The sequence below is a fragment of the Sebastes umbrosus genome, chromosome 15 (genome assembly GCF_015220745.1).
Source record: "Sebastes umbrosus isolate fSebUmb1 chromosome 15, fSebUmb1.pri, whole genome shotgun sequence".
NCBI lineage: Eukaryota > Metazoa > Chordata > Actinopteri > Perciformes > Sebastidae > Sebastes > Sebastes umbrosus.
In genome coordinates this window covers 21170448-21194127 of record NC_051283.1, presented here as the reverse complement: position 1 = coordinate 21194127, position 23680 = coordinate 21170448, and the positions used below count along the sequence as shown (strand labels likewise).

At 38.1% G+C, this 23680-nt stretch overlaps 3 protein-coding genes and 2 non-coding genes across 20 annotated transcripts in view; 2 read left to right on the top strand and 3 right to left on the bottom strand.

Annotated features, from left to right (window-relative positions):
• Positions 1–2006, top strand: part of ptk2aa (protein tyrosine kinase 2aa) — a 68533-nt gene extending 66527 nt beyond the window's left edge. For all 16 annotated transcript variants that reach the window (XM_037794974.1, XM_037794973.1, XM_037794980.1 and 13 more), the window contains 2 exons: positions 1–86; positions 181–2006. In XM_037794974.1, coding sequence (XP_037650902.1) covers positions 1–86; positions 181–298 — 204 coding nt within the window. In that variant the 3' untranslated portion in view covers positions 299–2006. The remainder of the gene's footprint in view (positions 87–180) is intronic.
• Positions 2007–3397: 1391 nt separating this feature from the next.
• Positions 3398–3470, bottom strand: trnav-cac. The gene has a single exon. It is a non-coding gene; the product is annotated as a tRNA-Val (tRNA).
• A 1196-nt stretch (positions 3471–4666) lies between these two features.
• Positions 4667–4739, top strand: trnav-cac. The gene has a single exon. It is a non-coding gene; the product is annotated as a tRNA-Val (tRNA).
• Positions 4740–6945: 2206 nt separating this feature from the next.
• rplp1 (ribosomal protein, large, P1) lies at positions 6946–9614 on the bottom strand. The gene is made up of 4 exons (XM_037794983.1): positions 9395–9614; positions 7999–8073; positions 7562–7673; positions 6946–7072 (listed from the first exon to the last, which is right to left on the bottom strand). The coding sequence occupies exons 1-4, from the start codon at positions 9464–9466 to the stop codon at positions 6990–6992; spliced, it is 342 nt and encodes a 113-aa protein (XP_037650911.1). The 5' UTR covers positions 9467–9614; the 3' UTR covers positions 6946–6989.
• A 778-nt stretch (positions 9615–10392) lies between these two features.
• Positions 10393–21406, bottom strand: clptm1l (CLPTM1 like). Its single transcript, XM_037794982.1, has 18 exons — positions 21122–21406; positions 18760–18976; positions 18498–18592; positions 18173–18362; positions 17625–17815; positions 17345–17423; positions 16257–16374; positions 16065–16159; positions 15764–15848; positions 14405–14508; positions 14156–14221; positions 13946–13996; positions 13723–13805; positions 13591–13625; positions 13389–13444; positions 12654–12698; positions 12272–12387; positions 10393–12166 (listed from the first exon to the last, which is right to left on the bottom strand). The coding sequence occupies exons 2-18, from the start codon at positions 18922–18924 to the stop codon at positions 12076–12078; spliced, it is 1665 nt and encodes a 554-aa protein (XP_037650910.1). The 5' UTR covers positions 18925–18976; positions 21122–21406; the 3' UTR covers positions 10393–12075.
• Positions 21407–23680: the final 2274 nt, after the last annotated feature.

Below are 23680 nucleotides of genomic sequence, written 5' to 3'. Positions count from 1 at the left end.
ATTGAGATGGCCCAGAAGTTGTTGAATTCCGATCTGGCCGAGTTAATAGCGAAGATGAAACTGGCCCAACAGTATGTCATGACAAGGTCGGTACAAATAAATAATAAATCATTAATAAATGATTTACTAATTTCTTTACAGTAATGGTGACACAGTACTTGTTTTCTGCGTTCTCCACAGTTTACAAAAGGACTACAAGAAACAGATGCTGATGGCAGCTCACGCCCTCGCAGTCGACGCCAAGAACCTGCTGGATGTCATCGACCAATCACGACTCAAGATGATCCGCCCGTTTTAGTTCCTGTTGCTGTGGAGATGGAGAGCGCGGTAGCTCTCGGCCAATCACGAAGAGAGGAGAACATTAAGATGGATATCAGTGATGAATAAAATGAACTGATGGACAGCAGACATGACTGAAACAATCAGCTCCCTCTTCTCCTCTTTCAAACATTCATCGTTTCCTTTTCCTCTCCGGCGGACGCTCACGTTTCGGTCGATATTGTGTCGTTTTGTACTTTTGTTGCATTATTTGCTTTTGTATCCAGAGAAACGCTCTTCTCCGCCCCATCACGTATCCTCAAAGATGATTTTTTTTTTTTTAAATCATTCATTACTAATTTTTAATCTTTGAAGAAGAAAGTGAATCAAACAAAGGTTTCAGAGGCTCGCTTGAAGGACTGCAGAGATATTTTGGCGAATGGACATAAACACAACAACTAACTCTCTCCACATGTGCAGGATGTAACAACTGGAACTGAAGAGCCAGGATGAGGAGGATAATGAAGATGATATGATAATGTTGTTGTTTAAAACATGCTTTTTATATCATTATTAATTATTATTATTATTATTACTATTTTCAGCCTTGACTCTTACAGTATGTCTATGATCAGTCTTCCTCTTTAAAATTCAATGGGCAAAAATAACTACAGCTGCTCAGTAATGTCATAATGTCATCTCTCTTTTTCACCTTCACTCCAGATCTCTTTATCTCAGGCATCAAGAAATAACAATGAAATATGAAAAGCTGTATTTTGAAGAACAAACTAAATGTCACAGGCCACTTTTTAAGTTAACTAGCATAGTAAATATACAAAGAAGCTATATTTTTAACACGTTTCTGAGGCATGAATTGTTAGGGGATAAGGGAGAGGGATGAACATGGGGAGGGAGGGTGGTTATAACGGAGGTCCTAATTATTCTGTACAATAGGTCACGCTGTGCCAAATGTACTGCAATTCACTAAAAAGGAACATTTCACTCAAATTATATTGGTTTACTCCATAATTCAACATTTTTTAGCAGCAACCCACCTGTCATTTTTGCGAAAGTTTCTACAAAAATGTAAAATTCATGGTTTCTTCATTGCTTGTTTTGTATATTGAAGTTAGTAAAACAGTTATTTTGTGGCTTCTCACAAACGTTCAACAATATGCAGTGCAAGCTTTCAGTTACGTCCCTCGTCGTCAAAATTCCTTCTGTTTCAGGAATTGGATTTTCTGGGACATTGAAATGCTTTTTTGGGAAAAATTCTGTTTCACATTTAGATTAGAATTCAACATTAATAATAATCTGTTCTGTAGTTTTTAAAAGGGGGAAATTACAGTTGCAGTTTCTTATTTTGTTCCTCTCAAAACCAGGGACAGATACACACCTTGAATCTGTTTTCTTACCTACAGTATGGGTTGGTGGCCAATATGCTTGCACAGGTCTTTTGAATTGTTCATGTCCAACATGATTTGCTCTTCCCCTCTTCTCCATCAGTCCTCCTGTCTTTCTACCTCCCTCCACTGGAGTTATTTATACTTTTATTCCCTCTCTTCTTCTTCTGTCACCCCCCACGTTTCCTCCCTCCGTTACCGTCCCTCCCTTCAGCCTCGTCTTCCTCTCTGATTCTCTCTCCATTCCACTGTTCCCTCTCCCCTGAGGTGAGCAGTATTCTCAGGAAGGAGTCACATGTACAGTTGCTAAACCAAGCAAATAAAAACACTGTTATTATTAAGAAATACTGCCAGCTTATGTCTGTTTCTTTACAGTATGTACATATGTAAACTCTGATTACCTGCAGCTGCGGACACATGATTGATTGACTGTACATTTTATTTAGATGTTTTTTATTGAAATGATTATTGTTTTTTTGTATAATTATTTTAGATTATTATTTTAATTATTATATTTACTTAAAGGGACTGTTTGTAAGAATCACAAAAGCTTGTTAACAGCGACACCTGTGGCCGCTAAGTCAACGAAAGTCAGCGTCCTGTTGCTCGCGCTCGTGCTCGTTCTATACTGTATGTACCCCCTGCAATGATGAAAGGAAACCTACCCCCTTGCCCTCAGAGCACGATTTCCACACAGCCGACTCCACCTGCAGCTCTGATTCCAGGTACCGTTACAGTATTCATTATTTTGAAGATTGTTCTGGATATGTTTGCATTCTGCAACAAACTTTAATTCTGTTCCTCTGCTAACTGCTGTCTAGACAAGAAATGCTGTTACAGAGCATCATAAACAGGCTTTTAAATGTACGCTAATGTCACACAGACCTGCCTGACATTGGTATCTTTTGACTTTTCTCTTTCACATTTCGACATTTTGTCACTTTGTCACCTGTTTTTCGCTGATAGGTAATGTTATAGTCTAGATCAGGGGTCAGCAACCTTTACTATCAAAAGAGACATTTCAGGCAAATAAAAAAAAAAATTATAATCTGTCTGGAGCCACAAAACATTTGATCATTGTGATGAAGGTAACACAGTTTATAGTCTAAGTATATAGTATACTATATAAATGTATGACGGAGTATTAGGGCCACATTGAGGGAAGAAAAATATGAGATTTCCAGAATAAAGTCAGACGTTTACGAGAAAAATGTCAGAAGTTTACGAGAATAAAGTCAGAATTTTATGAGAAAAAAAGTTGTAATATTACAAAAATAAACTCAACTTTACGAGAAAATAAGTCATAATATTACGAAAATAAAGTCATAACTTTACGACAAAAAAGGAAAATAACAGGTAAAATTACTACTTTATAATATTGTGACTTTATTCTCGTAATTTCAGAATTATTTTTTTTCCTAAATGTGGCCCTAATACTCTGTCGTACATTAGACCTACAGCAATGATAAATAAAATTGAAAATGTAAAAAATAGAATAACAGTTATTTATTTTCTACTAATTTTTTAAAAAATCCACAGGGAGCCACTGGAGAGGAGCTAAAGAGCCACATGTTGCAGGTTGCTGACCCCTGCATTTGCTAACATGTGAGTTGTGAGTTTTGCTGCACTGGAGGAGGAACCTGTTAGTAGGTTTCGCACTCTAATATCACTCCATGTGGTGCACTTTTTCCACTGTTTTTTATTGAGTTTGAAAGTAAATTAAAAAAATGAAAATGTGTTTCCGCCCGGTTTCGAACCGGGGACCTTTCGCGTGTGAGGCGAACGTGATAACCACTACACTACGGAAACTTGTGCTTAACATACGCAGGCTTAACAGTTTTTGTTAATACCAACATAGTTTACCTAGTGAGCGTAAAAGTTACCGTCAACCGAGGTTATCCACTAGATACGTTCATATGGTTAAACCAAAAGGCATCCATCCAACACAAGCAGTACGATTAGTCTGAAATTTGCATGGTTTCCTTGATTAATCAATATTTCTGAGGGCAATGGTAGTCCTTATCACTACGGCTGTCATATATATTTGGCCACAAGTGGGATTTTGGTGGCGCTGTTTCCCCCTTTTCATACAAGTAAGGAGACGTTTTCAGCTTTGAATGACACAGACCTTTTTTTAAAAAAAGATTAGAGGAAATGAATTACTGTTTTCTGTTTACATTTTCATTTTTATTTATAAAAAAAATAAATCTGAGATTTCGAGAATAAAGTCATAATATTACGAGAATAAAGTCATAAATTTACGAGAAAAAAAGTCGTAATATTATGAGAATAAAGTCATAATATAAAGTAGTAATTTTATGTGTTATTTTCTTTTTTCTCGTAAAGTTATGACTTTATTCTTGTAATATTACGACTTTTTTCTCGTAAAGCTATGACTTTATTCTCGTAATATTCCGACTTTTTTTTCTCGTAATGCTATGATTTTATTCTCGTTATATTACGACTTTTTTTCTCGTAAAGTTATGACTTTATTTTCGTATTATTACGACTTTTTTCTCATAATACTATGACTTTTCCCTCAATGTGGCCCCAATACTCCGTTGCACATTTGCTCTTTGGCCCTCATTGCATTAGACTTATATACTATATACTTAGACTATAAGCTTTCATCACAATGCTCAAATGTTTTGCGGCTCCAGACAGATGTTTTCTTCTTTTTTTTTGCCTAAAATGTCTCTTTTGATAGTAAAGGTTGCTGACCCCTGATCTAGATCATATCCTCCGTTGACGGTAGCTTTTAGGTCTGAGTCACTCAAAGGTGAAAACGGGGTCTCCTTACTTGTATGTAAAAGGGGAAACAGCGCCACCTAAATCCCACTTGTGGCCAAAAATATATGACAGCCGTAGTGATAAGGACTACCATAGAGAATGAATGGTAAAAGTTAAGAGACTTAAGCCTCACTAAGTGACGGAGCTTGTACGCTCACTAGGTAGACTACATTGGTATTCACAAAAAGTGATAAGGTTGCGTACTTTAAGCACAAGTTTCCGTAGTGTAGTGGTTATCACGTTCGCCTCACACGCGAAAGGTCCCCGGTTCGAAACCGGGCGGAAACACATTTTCATTTTTTCATAATACCTTCAAACTCAATAAAAACAGCGGATAGGTGTCCCATCTTGCCGTTAGAGTGCGAAATCCCAGGTTTATCATCTACAGCCACAAACTAGAAACCTATAAGGCATTCAGAGGATGGATGGCTTTTTTCTTAGTGGGGCTTAAGTCTCTTAACTTTTACCATTCATTCTCTATGGTAGTTCTTATCACTACGACTGTCATATATTTTTGGCCACAAGTGGGATTTTGGTGGCGCTGTTTCCCCCTTTTGGATACAAGTAAGAAGACACAGTTTTCACCTTTGAGTGACTCAGACCTCGCAGCATCGGCAGCAGCATACAGAAGATGCACTACATGATCTGGACCCTTCAAGACAGGGGGGCTCATTCAAGTCCTGATATAAAGCACCATGGAGCTAAAGACATTTTGAAGCAGGTGGATGCAGATTATGCTGACATGGTCCAGAGGTCGTGCACTGACCCCAACAGCCTCCTACATCCTACCACAAGCCAACATATCTCCAGATATGTAAAACATCTGGCCAAATAAAAAAAAACACCACCTCCTCGCTCAATACCAGCAAAGGTTTTGGAGACACAGCAGCTGTGGCAGTTTGACCACAGGCAGCCATCTAGACTATATTAATCAAAAACACCTGAACTGGCGCTGACCTCGAGCCTGTAGATCGGAAAAAAATTGTTTTCATGTGTCAATAATTGTTTTTTCTGTTTTGTCCGAAACCAAAAGATACTCCGTTTACAGAGAAGCAGCGAGCCTGATGTTTGAGAAGCTGAAACCAGATAATGATTGATTGTTTTAGTACTAATATTGTAAATATGTTTATGTATACACTATGCACTGTATATATACTTTATATTTAATATGCTGTTCATTTGTGTTATATATTATCTTCTTGTCAGTTTTGATTGTGTTTACAGAATCCAACTGTTGTTCAATAAAATATATCTTGAAAGCATCACTGTGACTCTCTTTACTTTATAGAGGTAGTAATATTGATAGAAATGAAATAATCACACATTTATATTCATATGCTCAGAATTACAAATACACACCTGTACCATAAACATCTGTTGTTGTGCCTTAATATAATTAAAACTGTGAAATAATATTTATAAATCAATATCTTATGTGCATAATTATATAAAAGCTGTTTTCTCGATTCTATGATGTGAAGCACTTTACGTTGTTTTATGCATGCATGCTTTAGAAATAAAGTATTATTAAGTTCCAATCAACTTTTACCAGTAGCTGCATGTAAAAGTAGCATGTCTAACCTTTAAATCATAAGGTCTTATTGTCATCATCCTAAAATATTGTTACCACATGGTTTGTACAAAAATCTTTGATTCAATTTCACTTTAAATGTTTTTAAAGGTTAAATGTAATAATGTTATATTATTACACACAAGATGTAGTAAAATATTCTGAACCAGATATGGGACATTTTGTTTGGCTAAGGAGGGATTCGAACTGCGTCTTTTTTTGAAGGGCTTCTGGTCAAGAAAATGTCCTCTATAGTACACCTACCCACGGCTGGCCACCAAGAGGAGATGCTCTAACAAGCATATTACATAAAAGCAAAGCACTGCAGCATGTTTTATTGTAGGCAAGGCTTCAGGACAACTTATTAAAATTCATGTTGGGCAAGTTTGCAGCTTTTCGCTTACCAAGTAACGCAACACACCTTTTCCTGCCAAAATAAACCGAGGAAAATATAAAACCCATACTGAAATAAGCTTTTCAATATGTATATTTTGTCATTACCAGTATAACCAGTAACAGAATTACACTACATAGACATACTAGTGTATGTCACCCCACATCACACCTACAATGATACTCAAAGCTGTACTGTTATTACAGCTTTGGCACATCTACCAGTCTACCATCTTAAACTGTCCATTGGTTTCCATATTTTCTGAGCATAATTTCTGCTTTATTCTTATTGGTATATATGTCCCACTACTATTTGCTGCTACACATTTAACCCCACAAAAATTACACTTGGATGATGTCCACTTCAGTTGAGGGACTTTTATAATGTGTACTGAAGTGTTATAAATGTCAGTTAACTGGAAACAGTTCCATCATCTGGTGCAGCTATAACATGTTAAAATGTCTTGGTAGTGACAGGTGTCCGTACCAGAGGATATGTGGGAGAACAAAAACTAAACAAAAAGGCAGCAGTCGTTTTTGCACTTTTATTGTGTTTTTACAAAAACATTCTTTCTTTAATCAAAGAGACCGAAGCCCATGTCATCGTCGGACTCCTCAGACTCTTCCTTCTTCTCCTCTTTCTTCTCCTCCTCCTTGGCTGTAGGGTAAACAAGATAGGGTATGGTTAAAGTCAGAAGATGCAGGGGTGCACAAACTAACCTTTGCGGTCAAAACTCTGGGAGATTTCTGACAATTAAAAAACACAACACTAAAAACTAGAGATTGGCTTTTCACAATGACCCTGAAGGATCATAACTAGCTGGTAGTTCAGCTGGGTTCCTTCATGGTAGGATTTAAAAATAAATGAAAAATATCCATCTGAATTGAGAGGTTCAATGTTGGTATCACTTTTAGCACAACCTTAACCAGACCAAACTACATTAAGAAGGACCATGCTATACCAAATCAGTTACCGAACTGTCCCCAGGTCTACACGTCAACAGCACACTATGTACTCACTTTCAAGGCTCAAAAGTACAACAATCACAATTCACACATCATTAACTATATCCTATTTCAGTGTTGCTGTAATAAACAGTAAAATATCAGGAGAACACCGAGCCTATCTTAAATCTTGTCCAGTTACCTGGGGCGTCACCACCAGCAGCAGCTGCAGCAGGCGCAGCTCCACCAGCTGGAGCTCCACCTCCGGCTCCGACGTTGCAGATCAGGCTGCCGATGTCAATGCTGGAGAGAGCCTATGAAATGACAACAGACATTCTGGTGAGTGATGCACAGACCTTCAGGACTAAAAGGCACAACACTATTGTTCTTATGTAAAGCAAGCTCTTCTGCAATTCAAGTCTGTGCCGATAGCTCACATTGAGCAAACCCTGGTACAAATGTGAAATAGTTAGAAAGGGGAGCAGTCCATGGTACTTTGCCGTTTTGATCAAACTGCTGTGGACACTTAAAGGCATTTGAGATTTTAGGAAATTCAAAAGACACTACTCCATCCTCCTGGTTTTAAACCCTGCATCTGCATGTGACCCAAACAAAGTGTGCGTTGATTTTTGCTCTCACCTTGGCAAACAGACTTGGCCAGAAGGGCTCCACAGTGACTCCAGCAGCCTTGATCAGAGCATTCAGCTTGTCCTCCTACAGACACAGAAAAAAAAAAACAGTTGTTACAACATTTACTTTCATTCATCCTTAAATAACTAGCATCAACTTTATGCACATCATCACTAGACAAAATAGAAATATCACAACTTAGGCGCAAGTCCAGTCTTCTGTTAGGCATCACATTAACTTGCCCATGGTTCTACTATTCTACTTATGTAAACATGGTAGTTGTGCTTGCTGAAATAGAGAGGGATGCTGAACTGATCAACAAACTACAGCTATTTTGAAAAATCATTTAAATCTAAGAAAAGTCACTTCCTGGTTCAAACTTCTCAAATGTTAGGATGCAATAGCTGCTATTGTGTTTCATATTATTGTAAATTGCCTTAGACCACATAGACTATACCTATATAGCATGCTAGGTCCTGATTTAAGCAGCAGTTTGCACATCATATGGATGTAGTGCAGTATCCACGTGCATCAAAACCTGCCAAGATAACATTAAAAACAACGTTATCATGAATGAAATAAAGCAGACCACCTTAATAATCTGCAGGACGGATAATAATGCACTATACTCACTTTTAACAGTCTCTTCTGCACTATATTCACTTTATTTTTTAATAGTCGTGTATCACAGCTGTTACCCTGCACTATATTCAGTGTTAACAGTTTTCTTCATCTCATTGTATTTTTATATCTGGTATATTTTTTTGTACTTTGCACTACTTCCATCCATCTATCTATATGGATGTTGTGCAGCATCCACGTGCACCAAAACCTGCCAAGATAACTTTAAAACAGCAAACTAAACACGTTATAAAGTTATCATGAATGAAACAAAGCAGACCAACATAACACTCATAAGTTAACTTCCACACTTTTCAAGGGGGATAATACCTCTACTGAAAATACAAGCATGTTGTACCATCACTAGCTTAGCATTAGCTAGCATCTGTCATTTGGGTGAATGACTTTTAAAGAACTTCAACATTTAGTTTAGATGCATTGATAAGTGGTGATTAACAACAACCAGATCCACATGTGGTAGATATACAACTCAAGGACGTCACAACACAGACAACAGTTGTCCTGGTAACAGAACGTGGCCTTACGTTAGCAACAAACATGCCGCCATTCTAGTCGGTTTATGTGACAGTTTAGACATTTAAACACCTTAAAATGAATTAAAACAGACATATTAATATCCCAATTTGTAAGTAGAGTCCGTACTATCTCCGTTTTATAATTCAGAGCTTCCACCACTAGTATAATGCTCCAGAAGGTGCAGTATTAGGTAGCATGAAGGAGGTGTTGTGTCGGAGCTGTCGGGTGATGAATCGGGACAACTTACGGTGACGGTGACTTCATCGTCGTGGAGGATCAGAGCAGAGTAAATGCAGGCGAGTTCGGACACGGAGGCCATTGTAGATGTTAGATTTTATGTTTGTAGCGTTGGATGCCTAAATTTGACGGTGCTAGTCGCCGGATTGCGGGCCTTAGCTTCTGGTGAAGAACCGAGCACCTTCAGGCAACTTCCTGTAGCGGAAAAGGGAACGCGCAGGGCGGGAGCTTGTGCTTTATAGTCTGCGTCAGGGGCAGCGTAGCTCCGACGTCAGTACGCACGCAAAATGACGTCAGACGTAGTCCATAGTAAACACCATTAAACCATGGGTTAAACTGAAAATCATCTATTTTTAATTTACCATTAACATATTTTTTTCTGCTGAATTTAATCCAATACACACAATAAAAGCCACTTTACAATTAAGCCCCTGAAATAATATTACTTATTTTTTTATTTTTAATATATTTGCCATTTTTCAGTTTACAATTAGGGGTCATCTTTCCAACTACTAAGTTAGTTGTATCAAAGAAGATCTGAATATGTACATATGGAGCACTCTATCAAACCTCTAAATGGAGGTGCAATATGTTTAGAAATATCATACTGTGTAAGTCTATATGCGTGCATTGTGTAGTTCCTGCTGCTATAATCACTTAAAGGGACCGTTTGTAAGAATCATAAATGCTTGTTAACAGCCACACCTGTGGCAGTTATGAAAAGTCAGTTATATGCGCGCTCGCATGGGACACCGACCCGGGTGATTTATACGTGTAAGAAGTTACAAACATTTCCTTTAAGTTGAGCACTAGTTAGTTGTATCAAAGATCTGAATATGTACATACATATGGAGCACTCTATCAAACCTTCGAAATCTCATACTGTGTAAGTCTATATGTGTGCTTTATGTAGTTCCTGCTGCTATAATCACTTAAAAATTAAAATTGTGAAGAAAATATACAGAAGAAACATGTCCAGAGGGTTTTAAATCCAATACAAACAACATATTCAGTCAACAATTTTATTTAATCACAATCAAAAACACAAAACATTACAATAAGTAAAACCATTTCAAGGCAATTTTCTGGCAAATCTCTCCTGACCTCATTTACACAGGAACAGAAAACCTGCGCTTGATCTTTGTGCACAGACCTAATATATCTTTCTAATAAAAAAAATTACAAAAAAACCCATAACATTAGAACTATGGAAGAAAAATCAAAATGTAACCGTAAATGCAAACGTAGTAATACTTTCCTCAAGTCTTACCATTTAGTGTTTCCCTCCCAATATCAGTGACTATTTAAAAACATCAGATGGACCATTTATGGTGAACATACAAAGCTCACAAACAGTTTAAAGAATCATTCTCACGTTTGGCACCAACATATTTTCTTGGCCCTGATTTGTAAAAAATACTCGAGCAGGTAAAACACTAAAACTAGAGTGGATGGAAAGGACTGAATGGCTAACACAGGGTCTGTCATTCTCCAATTTGTCTCAAGGTTAAAACATTTTTAATTTTGTCTACATATTTATTTGGGATAAAACAAATTTAAGAGTCTACACATTCATACTTTCTAAAAGGCTGATTGTTAACAGCCTTTTCACTGAGCAATATTCATAAATAATTTGCACAATTTCATATAACTAGAAAAGCATTCAAATTCTGCATCAGGAATAATTAACTGCGCTAACAATACATCCACTTACGACTGGGAAACTGATTGTTCTGAAAGCTCCGATGTAACAGACTTTGCGCTTATGGAATAACATGGAATAATAATATGGAAAATGTATGTATTTAGATATCAGCTCTTCAAAGCAGTCTGAACCAGGCTCTTCTCAAAATCTACTCTCTTAATTGGAATTTGTAAAATTATAATAATCCCTTTTTGACATTGCAATTAAAATTCAGAAAATATAATATGTACAGTGGTCCTCAAGAGGCGGTCTCAGCTTAAAATGGGAGTCCGACCCAATGTAATAAATCATACTGGCCTTAGCAAACCAAACCAGTATTTGCTGACATGCAAAGCTGGAAATCACAGTTAAAAAAAGAGACCTCCAGTGATATTAACAGTATAAAGCTGTTCCAGTAGACGGGGATGAAAGGATGTGACTGGCTTTGTAGATTGGCATGATGTTTTGAAAAACAGGAAGAGCAGAATTTATGACCGAGAAGGCTCGAAGCTGCCACCAATATCTACTATAGGAGAGTCACTAGTGTACTCTTTCATACCAAAGCTGAGCAGAGTCTGACCTGTGGTACATGTGGTCATAGTCGTGAGCAGGCTGCCGGCCATTCACACAAATGAGAAACACACTTTTGTTCCAGGTTGTTGCGTCAGTTTGAAATGGGTTCGAGGTTTATCTTATTTATCTTCCGGTCCCGCCACACGCTGCAAAAAAATCCTCTCCAGACAGCAAAAGCCAGATAAGCAGTTGTTGACCTTTTAACACTTTGCACTATGGGATGAAGTGGAAAAAGTAAAAAAAAAAACACGAGGATGTTGATGCACCTAGTCCATTTTGCAACTAACTGACCAGAAACAAGAACCTATTTCCCGGTGCCTCTGGACCGTTAAACCAGCTCAGTTGATCCCAAATGACCAATATACCAATCAGTGGATACCAGTGGACTGAAGACAAAACCTGCAGATCCCAGATCATGGAAGCCAATAACCTCACTAGTCCTCCTTGTGAGTCTTTTTCTTTTTGGGTGTTTCGTCGTAAGAGACTCCATATTCATTTACTCTCGTTTTGTCCACTGGGTAGAGCCTGGAGGGAGGGAGGAGAGAGGGTTTGAGGTTAGTTAAAACTGTTTTTGTTGATGACATAGGAATCTGTGTGGTGTGTGTGGTGTGTATGTGTTAATGCGTGTACCATCTCTGGTAGAGGTAAATGAGAAACACCACATCGTCCCTGAAACAGGCCAGTCTGTGGGACGTTGGCATGGTGATGATAAAGGCAAACACGTCGTCGATGAAGGTGTTGAATGCCTGCAGAAATCAACCAATATCAATCAATTCATCTTTTTTTTTTTTTAAATGCACTAATACAGATATTCAGTGACAGTGTATTTAACATTTGAAAATAACAATGCTGAAAATGGATGTTATATCAAACATAAATCATGCGTCAATCATCTGTGACAGAAAACCACAATTTATAAGCTGAAGATTTGTAATCCATGGATTCATTAAAACATGTTAATCAGCTCTAACAGAATAACTAACTAACTAACTAACTGGAGTTGTGTTCTTACCTTGTACATGAAGGCTTTCCAGGGCAGGTGGGCCACAGATTTCAGCTGTTAAATTAAGTCAGTGGGATGTTGGAAAAACAAAAACAGTAAATCAGATTAAATGCAATGCTGTGGTGCAAACTTTGAGGCAACATCTGAATAATTTCATGCTAATTTCCTATAAGATCTGGAGCAGTTAAAGGTTCCCTGTGGAGTTATACGCCTCATTAACACCCAGTTTTGTTTTGTGTCCATATTAGGATAGTATATGGATTATGCCTATGCCTAACTTCTCACTTAGAAAAAATTTTATAAATAGAGCTGTATTAAGTTCATCAATCAGTTATTAATTCACTAATTCACACAGTGCATATGGTTTGTCCTTAATCTGCCTAAAAGTTAAATTCTTTTGACGTGCTCGAAGCAAAGTCCGGACCAAAAAAAGGAAAGATGGACGGAGGAGTTTTACAAACGCGTCTGAGATCACGGAGGTTCCCATAGAAGTGAATGAACTTCCGGTTGACTCACGGTTTTTCTATGAGTGGGTCCATTTTTGTTTATCTCGTTAACATATATTGTGTTTTATTTACAAGAAAACTCCACAAAGGACCTTTTAACCTTCAACATTATTTTTTTCACTCACAGGTGAGACGTAGCGCACATTTTGAGGAACTCTTTATGATAAATGTATTTTGTCCATTACCACAGTTTAAAATGTTATGAAAGTAAGACACACATTAATCATGATGAACTGACCTTATAGTTGACAAACAGTTGAGGAAGCATGAAGAGGAAGCCAAAGGCATATACACCTGGAATCATCAAGAACATGTTGTTTTCTTTTCAATCAACTTATGGAAATCAATAGCACAATGAGGTAATCAACTTGTAATTCTAATCCTTTTAATAGTGCATTAGTTAAAGGTGTTTTATCCAGAGTTTTAAAAAGAAAGCTTACCATTAACCAAACTGTTGATCAACCACGAGTACCAACTAAAACAGGGACAGAGAAACAAAGGGAGATAATGACATCAGTATCACATTATTAGTAATCACGTCATAAAAATTGTGCATGCTTGTGTACCCCTACCTCTTATATCGTAGAAATATTAGAGCATACACAGCCCCTCCGATACACAACGGGTAAAGGAGGTATGACAGATACTTCATGGCCTACAGAGAAACATAAGGAAGTGTACATCCAGTTACAGCACAATCTACACCATCCAGCAACAAGCGGAGTATGTGGTGTTGTTTATTATATTGTATAGTCTCTGAACACGTGAGTGTGTGAGTCTATTGCATCTTATTACCAGAGTATCGTACTCTTCTGTTCTCCTCTCCGATTCATCTGATTTCCCAAACTGTTCCACAGAAAAGAAGGAAAACACACACAAAAGAACTCTTAGCACACCTGCCCATTGTAGTATTTTCCACTTAAATTTATATCAACGCCAACTGCTTTTGCAATGTAATTAATTTGACAATAGAGAAAAAGATAAACTAGTTACACACACACTTACCAGGAATGAGGGTTTGCCCCCTTTCCAGAATACCTGAATCTTAAAGGCCTTCTTCACTTTCCATACCTGCAACAAACAAAACACATAACACAGAATATTATGCATTAATAATCAACAAGAATCACATTATTTCTTCTTATAAACTCCACTTATCAATTGTTGAATGCATGTACTTGTTTCTATTTAGCTCTGAATGCATGCAGGTGTGTATTTAAGTGTATTTTAAAGTGTGTGTTTGTGCGTCCTTACTTCAATGATGGAACCGATGCCTGCAGGTATGAGGACAAGCAGGCTGGTCTGCTCGTCAAACAAATAGAGGAATATCACTATGGTGCTGAAACATCGCCACAGCACTGGAAAACAAAACACAACATGTTATACTGTAACTGCTCCGCCGAACTTACTGTCATTGCTGCTGAATTATTTGGTCTAAACTCTCTGTGGACTACACTTAAGGCGAGACACCCCAGCCAACAACATTGTTTTTCATGCACCGGTCAATTTTGAGATTTTTACTATTTAGTCTATTTATATCTGTAGATTTCTCCTAAATGCACCCAAAGTTACCATTAGATAATGCCTCATTTGCATATTTAAACACATAATTGTCTTAATGCAAGTAATCAACTGGGGAAGTTTCATGGTGATATCTATTAGGTATTTTTTCCCCTGTTCTCCTGTAGTGTCTTTCAAAATGTATGAAATATTACAATCCATATTTTTAAAGGCTGTTTTCTCAAAACTATTTTTTTCTCAGACTCTGAGCCAGAAACACTTACATTAACCAAACTTTCCAATTTCATTCCTATCAATATTCTGAAGGTTTTTACAAAGAGATTTGTTCATACATCATTCATAGCCTGATTTATAGAACATTTTATTCCTAAAAACATGATGAAAATTGATTTCTTTTTTTATGGCTGTTGGCAGTATTTTCTGATTTATGGAGTGATAAAAAAAAAATATTCAATATTATAACAACCTTTGACTCTAATATGTCAACAAAATGAAACAAAATTTTGAACCTGACTTTATCCAATGTTCAGATTTATGTTCTGAAAATGTATGCATTTGCAGCATTATACTCTTATCACATTCTGTCCACACCGTTGTTATTGTATTTCCTACTTTAAAAATTCATATATTAAGTTGTCTCATAGTGTCAGACCTGTGGATGTACACAGTTCCAGTGAAGGATAAAGGTATGGCCGAACAAAGAGAAGTACATTCTTCATGCTTATACTGCTGTGGGTGAAATATTGCTCAACTACATTCTTGCCATTACCTGACAGCAAGCATGCATCCCTTACTCTGTTGCTGAGCAGAAGGAAGCAGAACGCAACATCTGGCCAACCAGCAGTCCAGACTCACTGAGTCACATTATAATACAACACACCGCTGACGCCTGGTTTCTTGTAGATGAAATTGTTTTACACATTTTTCTAAAAGGACAGGCAGTCTACTGTACTACTGTACACGCTCTATGCAATCAGTCACAACCAATTTACAGTGTGCAAATGAATCTCCAGATTTTTTTTCAACTTCGTCGTTCGTTTTGTATTTGTTTCCTGTCCAATATTGTGGGTTTTTTTTATGAGAACAAAGTACCTGCTTTGCTGGACATTCCCACCATGCTTGTCTTCTGCTTCCAGAAGCTGATGTCGTTCTTGAACGCCAGGAAGTCAAAGAGGAGCTGAAAAAGCAAAAGTAAGGACATGTATTTGTCAGCTACAGTTTATTGTTAAACTTCATTGATGCTATACTGTATTTGGTCATTTGACAACTTTAGTTATGCCATGAAGTTGTAAGTTGGAGACTCATGTAATGCTCAGAATTTTGCATTTAAGCTTTACTCTAGTTTATTCTCTTCTAGTGTAACGTGGTGTATCGCTCTGTGATGAAGACCTACATGGAAGGCAGCTACAAAGAAGGTCAGAGCCAGGAAGTACAGGTTGGTATCCACAAAGATTCCTTTAATCTCATCAGCGTCCTTCTCTGTGAAACCTGCAACACATACAGACAAATATACATATACGTATTAGAGTGAAAGGCTTCTAGACTGTGTGTAAGTGAGAGAGAGAGAGAGAGATGATTAACGCACCGAACTGTTGCAGAGAGAAAACGGCGTCCTGCATGTGGATCCAGAATCGGAGCCTCCCCAGAGAGATGGAGTCGTAGGAGATGATCAGAGGGAGCTCCATGGAGGTACTGTTGATCTCCTATAAAATATGCACACACACATCCACACTGTGTGAAACGACAGATCAACATAATCTTATCTTATAGAGCCAATATTTTTAGATGTGTAATGGCCTCCAAATGGCTGTAAACTGTTATCATTCATACTTTACTTTTTTTTTTATTTCACTGCATCTCTGTGATATTCAGCTGAGCTTTGGCTTTATATTATTCTGAGCCATGAAGCAATTCATGGCTGGGGTCTGGTTCATCACACCAATCTTGAATCATTGTAACGTGTTAAAACAAATTTGATTTAACAACACTAATTTCTTTAACGCAATCGATCTTTCGGAGGTTGTAGCGGGCTCAGTTTTAAATTTGGAGTCAAGATACTGGCATCATGTGAAACTAGAAAAACCTAAGGAATACATTTATACCAACCACGTCATACTAGCTTGTCGCTAAGGAGGTTAAATAACTTACGCTAATTTTTGGCGAGGAAAAACTGACATGGCAATTTTCAAAGGGGTCCCTTGACCTCTGACCTCAAGATATGTGAATGAAAATGGGTTCTCTGGGTACCAACGAGTCTCCCCTTTACAGACATGCCCACTTTATGATAATCACATGCAGTTTGGGGCAAGTCATAGTCAAGTCAGCACACTGACACACTGACAGCTGTTGTTGCCTGTTGGGCTGCAGTTTGCCATGTTATGATTTGAGCATATTTTTTATGCTAAATGCAGTACCTGTGAGGGTTTCTGGACAATATTTCTCATTGTTTTGTGTTCCAATAAATATATACAGACATTTGCATAAAGCAAAAAATGTGAGATTAATTGCGATTAAACATTTTAATCGATTGACAGCCCTACGTATAAGTGTCAGCATTTTCCACTAAATAAAGTTCCATAAGAAAATGAATTATAGAAAAAAAAATCCATTGACAAACCACCCAACAATCAATTACAGTGCATTATATAATATTTATGTAAATGGAAAGCTTACCACAAGGTCCTTGACCCGGTTGCTGAGCTCATCAACAAAGAGCAGAGGTAGGTAAACCATCTTCTTACCGTCTTGGAATCTGAAATACAGAAAAACAAAACATTGTCTGATGCCTCTGGATCCTAATTAAAGTCTTTGTAGTCCATTATAAGTATGTTTAAAAAATCTGTCTCACATTTCCTAAATATACCAGTAGTATTGTGTTTAACATCTACAATAGCTTCAACACCGTACCATTGAGAGTGTTGCATGTGTTTTCTTTCTGTATTCACAGTCTTACACTCTGAGGTATCTGTGGACATCACTAGGCAGGTTTTCTCTGTCGAACACGAAGTGGTCGCCGACAATGTTGAGCGTCAGGCGGGCGCGCCAGTGGGAAACTGGGTGATCGGCCGTGGAAGTGGGACCAGCTCCACCACCTGTTGCAGGATTACCGTCGCGTTTCTTCTGCTGGGCTTCTTCCTTCTGACCCTGTGTGATCACATAGACGAAGAGATTTGACTCTCAAATCAAACGCCCGATTAGTGCAAGCAGCAACACCTCAGGTTGAGCATTCGGCCCGTTCTGAACAGGCGTTCTTTCAACAGGCACTGCGCTAGTTGATAACAATATTACAAAATAAAACACCTGCTACAACTAAAAATAACTAACGATATAAACTACTTATACATCATACAAAGCAAATTCTCAAATTACTTGAAATACAAGAAAGAAACAATGATTATAACAGACAAATAAAGACATTTATAATACATTGTAGTAGCTACTTTAGGCTCCTCCCCATGCCCTTAAACACCCTTTATTCAGAAAACATGAACAACTCAGTACCTGTGTTTGATCCTCTAAGGATATCAAAGAGATTTCAGGCAGTTTAGGGACCATGTATGTGGTGAGCTGAGCCACCAAGTGGACCTGTCGTGGATCCTGCCACGGAGTGACGTCAGCTTGATGGACAAATACTAGTGCATATAAAGTTCCATTGTTGCGCGTCTTCTTGGGGAGGGAGACATTGACTATCCTGGAGGAAAAAGAGAGGAAGAGGATGAAAGAAAGGAACATATTTTTAATCAGATCTGAGGACAGAGACAAATAATTTCCCAGGCTTATTACAACTCTTACAAAAATCTTACTAAAAAGTAAGATTCACACCAACCTCTCAAACTTGCTGTTGACATCAAATGTTTCCTCTTTGTGGATCAGAGTATGTCCTCCCTCTGCATTGGGCCGCAGTGCAGTGTAGATACTCAGCTGGACACACACACACAGAGAGTTATTACAGATATTATTACATTTATACAGTACACTACCAGCCTTGTTCCTACACTGCCTATTAAACCAAACCACCCACACAGACAGTTGAAGAGAAAACATACTGGAATCGAAACTGAGCGGTGCATCCCTCCAACGTTACTGACCTGTAGTTTCGGTTCTCCTGCCAAGAAGGGCGTGATGCAGTTGTCACCTTTGGGGCTGTCGCAGGGCTTAGTGTACACGATCCCGAACATCACCCAGCAGGTGTGGAGCACGTACACCACAAACACGCCCACGATCACCGTGGTGAAAGATGATTTCAGGAACATGATGCTAGTTTCGTTGTCTCCCCTCGGCTAGCTGAGGAGCAGGGCCATATGTCTGCAAATGAGGAGTCATAGATAGAGGAGGGTTAGTGTGTAATATGATGCTTATCCAAAAAAATCCATGCTGACTGTATGATATGAAAGAATGCTGAGGTAGAGACTTCTCCTCTTAAATAAATTAAATTATGCTACGTGGTCAAGAGTGTGACACGTGCACAGTACACCCATGGGCATCAATGTGCTTCTATTACAGCCTTCATTCTTCGGGACGGCTTTCCACAAGATTTTGGAGGCTGGCTGCAGGCATTTGCTCCCATTCAGCCACAAAATCCTCAGATACTGAGCACTGATATTGGGCGATAAGTCCTTGCACACAATCAGTGTTCTTTCATCAGGGCTCTGTGCAGGCCAGTCAAGTTCTTCCACTCCAAACAAAAAAACATTTCTTTGTAGATCTGTCTTCGTGCATGAAGGCATTGTCGTGTTGAAACAGGAAATGGCCCTCCCGAAACTGAAATTATGTAAAAAGCGAGTGTGTTCCAAATCGCAACAATTGGGACACACTACTTCATCATAACATTTCGCCTTAAACTTTGACTCTCTTGCTCGTCCCGCTGCGCAGAGGATTGTGGGTCAGAACAGCCAGAAAAGCATTTGGCTTGCATACTGCAAAATACGACTGGATGCAGTAGGACATCCTAGTATTTTTTGGCATACTGCATTTGACATACTATGTATTGGGTAGAGTGACCAGCTGTCCCACTTTAAGAAGCACTGCACAGCATTTCTATCCCTTGATCAGTGTCCCACATTTTGATCGGCTCTAGTTTCCAAAAATCCAAACCACCGCAGGACAGACGCTTTTCTAAAATGGCTGTGAAGAAAGCAGGGAAGGCTGTCATCACGTGGGTCAAGTGCAGGTTAACATGTCTTTGCTACGCTACGGCCGACGGGGGGAAAAGTCACAAGCTATGCAGATTTAGGCAGAATATGATGGAAACTACCACAAAGAAAAAGGAAATGCAGCTACAACAAAGACTATTAAACTACTTATAACTGGGGGAAGTCGATGGAAGGTGATTCTCAAAGAGTTCTTGCAATATTTGTTATTTTTCAACTCGAGGGTTAAAGCATAGAGATGTTACAAGCTAAGAATAGAAATGTTTATTTTTTAAGTTAGATAGACATTATATCAAAATTGAACACTACCTCTCAGCTTTATTAACATGTCCCACATTGTCCCACACAAACATACTCTTTGTCCTACATTTGGTTTGTTGGGATCTGGTCTCTCTAGTATTGCGACATAGGAAATCATTTTCTAAGATAAGACAAGATATTCCTTTACTAGTCCCGCAGTGGGGAAATGTGCAGTGTACAGCAGCAAAGGGGATAGTGCAGAAAACAAGATGCATCAGCTAACACAGTAAAAAAAAGAGCTAAACAAAGTGAAACAAAATATGAACCATTTTAATAGAAGGAAGTATAAAAATAGGAGCAGTATATAGAGTATCCACAATAAACAGACTATTAACAAAATTGCACAAGTGGAAAATGATATTGCACAGTGAGAATGACACCTGAGTAGTAATAATGATATTGCACAGTCATTATACAGCATACTAAATAGCATGGTGGTATTGGAACAAGTGTTAACCATAACATGTTTGACAACATGCATAAAACAACTTTTTCCCACCTTTTTAGTGTAAGAACATTTGCCAGAACTTGCTCATCTAGTTTGTGTAATATTACACTACACAGACAGACACACATTTAAACAATAGAGTAGAGGCCTGACATTATATTCATGGATTTCTGCAGCTTTTATTGCACTTATTGTGAACACTTAGACCAGATACTACCAGAGTTATCAGACTTATCTGACACTGATTTATTTATTTACAGTAAAAAAAACACCAGTTCTTAGCTGGTGTTAGTAATTTACCACCATTTGATTAATAGCAGGTAGGCTCGAGGCTACATTAAGCACTTCATTAACATAAACCTCAGAGAGCTGTCAGGTCCATCTGGGTGCTTCTCTGTTTTGCCAGTCATCATCTGAGGATTTGTTTCTGTTTATTGAAATCTGCTGCATCCTAACAGAGAGTCAGTGTTGCCAGGTTTTGAAGGTTTTAAACTCTCCTACATGCTGTGGTGTTTAATGAAAGTAAATAACAGACATTAACGTCAAACGCACCTGTGTTTAGTCCAAGTGACAGGACTCTCTCTCTCGGCTGTTATCCGTCCATCCAGCTTCACAGATCCTACCGGCTAGTTAGACCACACCACATCGTTTCTTCAACAACAGTCCACCGTGTTTAAGCTGAACACATCTGCTGTCTACTCTGCTCGCATCTCCATCCAAGAGAAACACGGCTCTGCTTTAAAAAAAAGCTGAAAGCGTGAGGTGGATCTAAATTTCCGCCATTCGCTTCCGGGTTGGTTTCGCTTGGACGGGATTTGGAGGGGGTGGTGGTGGTAGTATCGCGAGACTTCGCGTCATATACTTGAGGAATGATGACCACTATTTGAACAGAACAAGTTATTTATTTAGCCCTAGTAAAAAGCTATTATAAACGACTAATATTTATCAAATATTACCTGTAGATGTTACGATTTTTTTAGCACAGGTAAATTACTTGTTTTAAGTTATTATAATAAGCCAGATACATGTAATAAGTCATGATTAATTAATACAACAAACACAGATGGGATTGTGTTTTTGGGAGATATTACGGAGCCCCCCTAGATGATGTACTGCGGTAAAGTTGGAAAGATATTGACAGATTCAAACTTCCTGGATCAATAACTCATAACAGAAACGTTGTTAAAACACAAACAACGGCTCTTTCTAACCGTAGTAAGGTAGACAACGAGCTACAACCTAATTTTAATCAACACATTACACATAATGTTGGTCTCTATGTGCAGCCGGCTGAGAGACCAGAGGTCAGGGACAGTCTACAAAATGCAACGGCGAAAAGAGAAAGATATTCAAGAACTTCAGTATTTTACAGTGTAGCACCACCAAAATTACTTCACACATCAATGATCTCCTCATAGTTGTACTACAACACTTAGTTTGGAAAAATATGCTTTTGCATAATTTTGGTGAATTTTTAATGGGAAAAATATTCAATAACTTCACTTTTATAAAGTGTAGTGCCATCAAAATGTCTTAATTAGTTTAATAAGTATAATCAGGAAGAGACCATTGATGTGTGAAGGGATTTTGGTGGTGCTACACTGTATAATACTGTAGTTATTGAATATTTTTCCCATTAAAAATTCACCAAAATTATGCAAAAGCATATTTTTCCAAACTAAGTGTTGTAGTACAACTATGAGGAGATCATTGATGTGTTAAGTAATTTTGGTGGTGCTACACTGTAAAATACTGTAGTTATTGAATATTCTTCTCTTTTCGGCGTTGCATTTTGTAGACGGTCCCTGACCACTCTTCTCTCAGCCGGCTGCACTTTTACAGTTTTTCTCGATTGTTTACACACATTTTCTGAAAGCATGCCTCATACTCTCAGAACTCTACACACAAATCAAAAAACACACACACAATGGGCAAAACCCCTCAATTCTCCTGCAAAATGAAACTTTACATTCAAATCAATGTTATTTCTTCTCAAAATGGTATTTTGTTTTCAAATGACACACACAAACCATCATATGAATAGACATTTATAAGAACCAGTTGAACACTGATGTGCTCAATGTAAAACACTATGATGAATGGAAAACACTTCTTCTCCATTCATCATAATGACTTAGGCCTTTTTTTTGTTCAGTGTTACACTTACTACAGACAGTACATACATAAGTGTGTTGTAAAATATTTTAGAATATTGTTTTTATACTCAGAACACACAAATACACGGTAACAAATATATTTTATTTTCCCCACAAAAACAATGTACACAGTGTACATCCCAACCAACACAAAGTTGCACATACAGTGGTCTACATACAAAACAACAGAAGAATTTACTGTATACAGTCACAGTAAAAAAAACTATGCTGCATCCTCTCTTCTGTTTCGGTCTGGCCACAGCACCTCATCCACATCACAAGCAATGTTTTCCCTGGCCAAGCAGTGGGGGAAATATCGCTTAGCATGTCGAATCCAGCCATGAAAAGCATCAACTGATTGCTAATTGTAACACTGTGTGACAGGTGTTTGCCCATGTGATGAGTCAGTGCGCATAGTAGGGCAATTGACTTTAGAATTTTGAATGACAGTGTGTTCCTTGTGAAAATGAGATTTTCTTCATGAAAATTGTGCCAAATGCAGAGAATTGTGTGTAGTGTTTTGAAAAAAAGTGTGTTTTAGAACTGCAATTTGAGTGTAAAGCAGGAATTGTGCTTGTAGTTTAGCAGAATTGGTTCAGGGGGTTGGTGCATGAGTTACATGTTGTGGTCATTGTGTGTCAAGTACCAGTATTTGTGTGTAAACAATTGAGAAAAACTGTAATACATCCATGGCTGTACATAGAGACCAATGTTATGCATTATGTGTTGATTAAAATGAGGTGGTAGCTCGTTGTCTACCTTATTATGGTTAGAAAGAGCCTTTGTTTGTGTTTTAACAACGTTTTGGTGATGAGTTATTGATCCAGGAAGTTTGAATATCTTTCCCACTTTACCGCAGTACATCATCTTGGGGGGCTCCGTACATCAGCAATGTGTGGACAGTCAGGAATGATTGGAAGAAGTGCTCTATGAAGTAACTCGAGGGAACGAGATA

What these genes read in the sequence shown, in the direction of transcription:
- rplp1 (XM_037794983.1), bottom strand. Translation starts at nt 9,466, where the DNA reads ATGGCCTCCGTGTCCGAACTCGCCTGCATTTACTCTGCTCTGATCCTC. An exon ending in ACGATGAAGTCACCGTCACC is followed by an intron (nt 8,074 to 9,394) that starts GTAAGTTGTCCC and finishes CTGTGTCTGTAG; the next exon opens with GAGGACAAGCTGAATGCTCT. An exon ending in GGCCAAGTCTGTTTGCCAAG is followed by an intron (nt 7,674 to 7,998) that starts GTGAGAGCAAAA and finishes GTCATTTCATAG; the next exon opens with GCTCTCTCCAGCATTGACAT.
- clptm1l (XM_037794982.1), bottom strand. Translation starts at nt 18,924, where the DNA reads ATGTTCCTGAAATCATCTTTCACCACGGTGATCGTGGGCGTGTTTGTG. An exon ending in ATATTTCTACGATATAAGAG is followed by an intron (nt 13,626 to 13,722) that starts GTAGGGGTACAC and finishes TCCCTGTTTTAG; the next exon opens with TTGGTACTCGTGGTTGATCA. An exon ending in ATTTACCTCTACCAGAGATG is followed by an intron (nt 12,167 to 12,271) that starts GTACACGCATTA and finishes CCCTCCCTCCAG; the next exon opens with GCTCTACCCAGTGGACAAAA.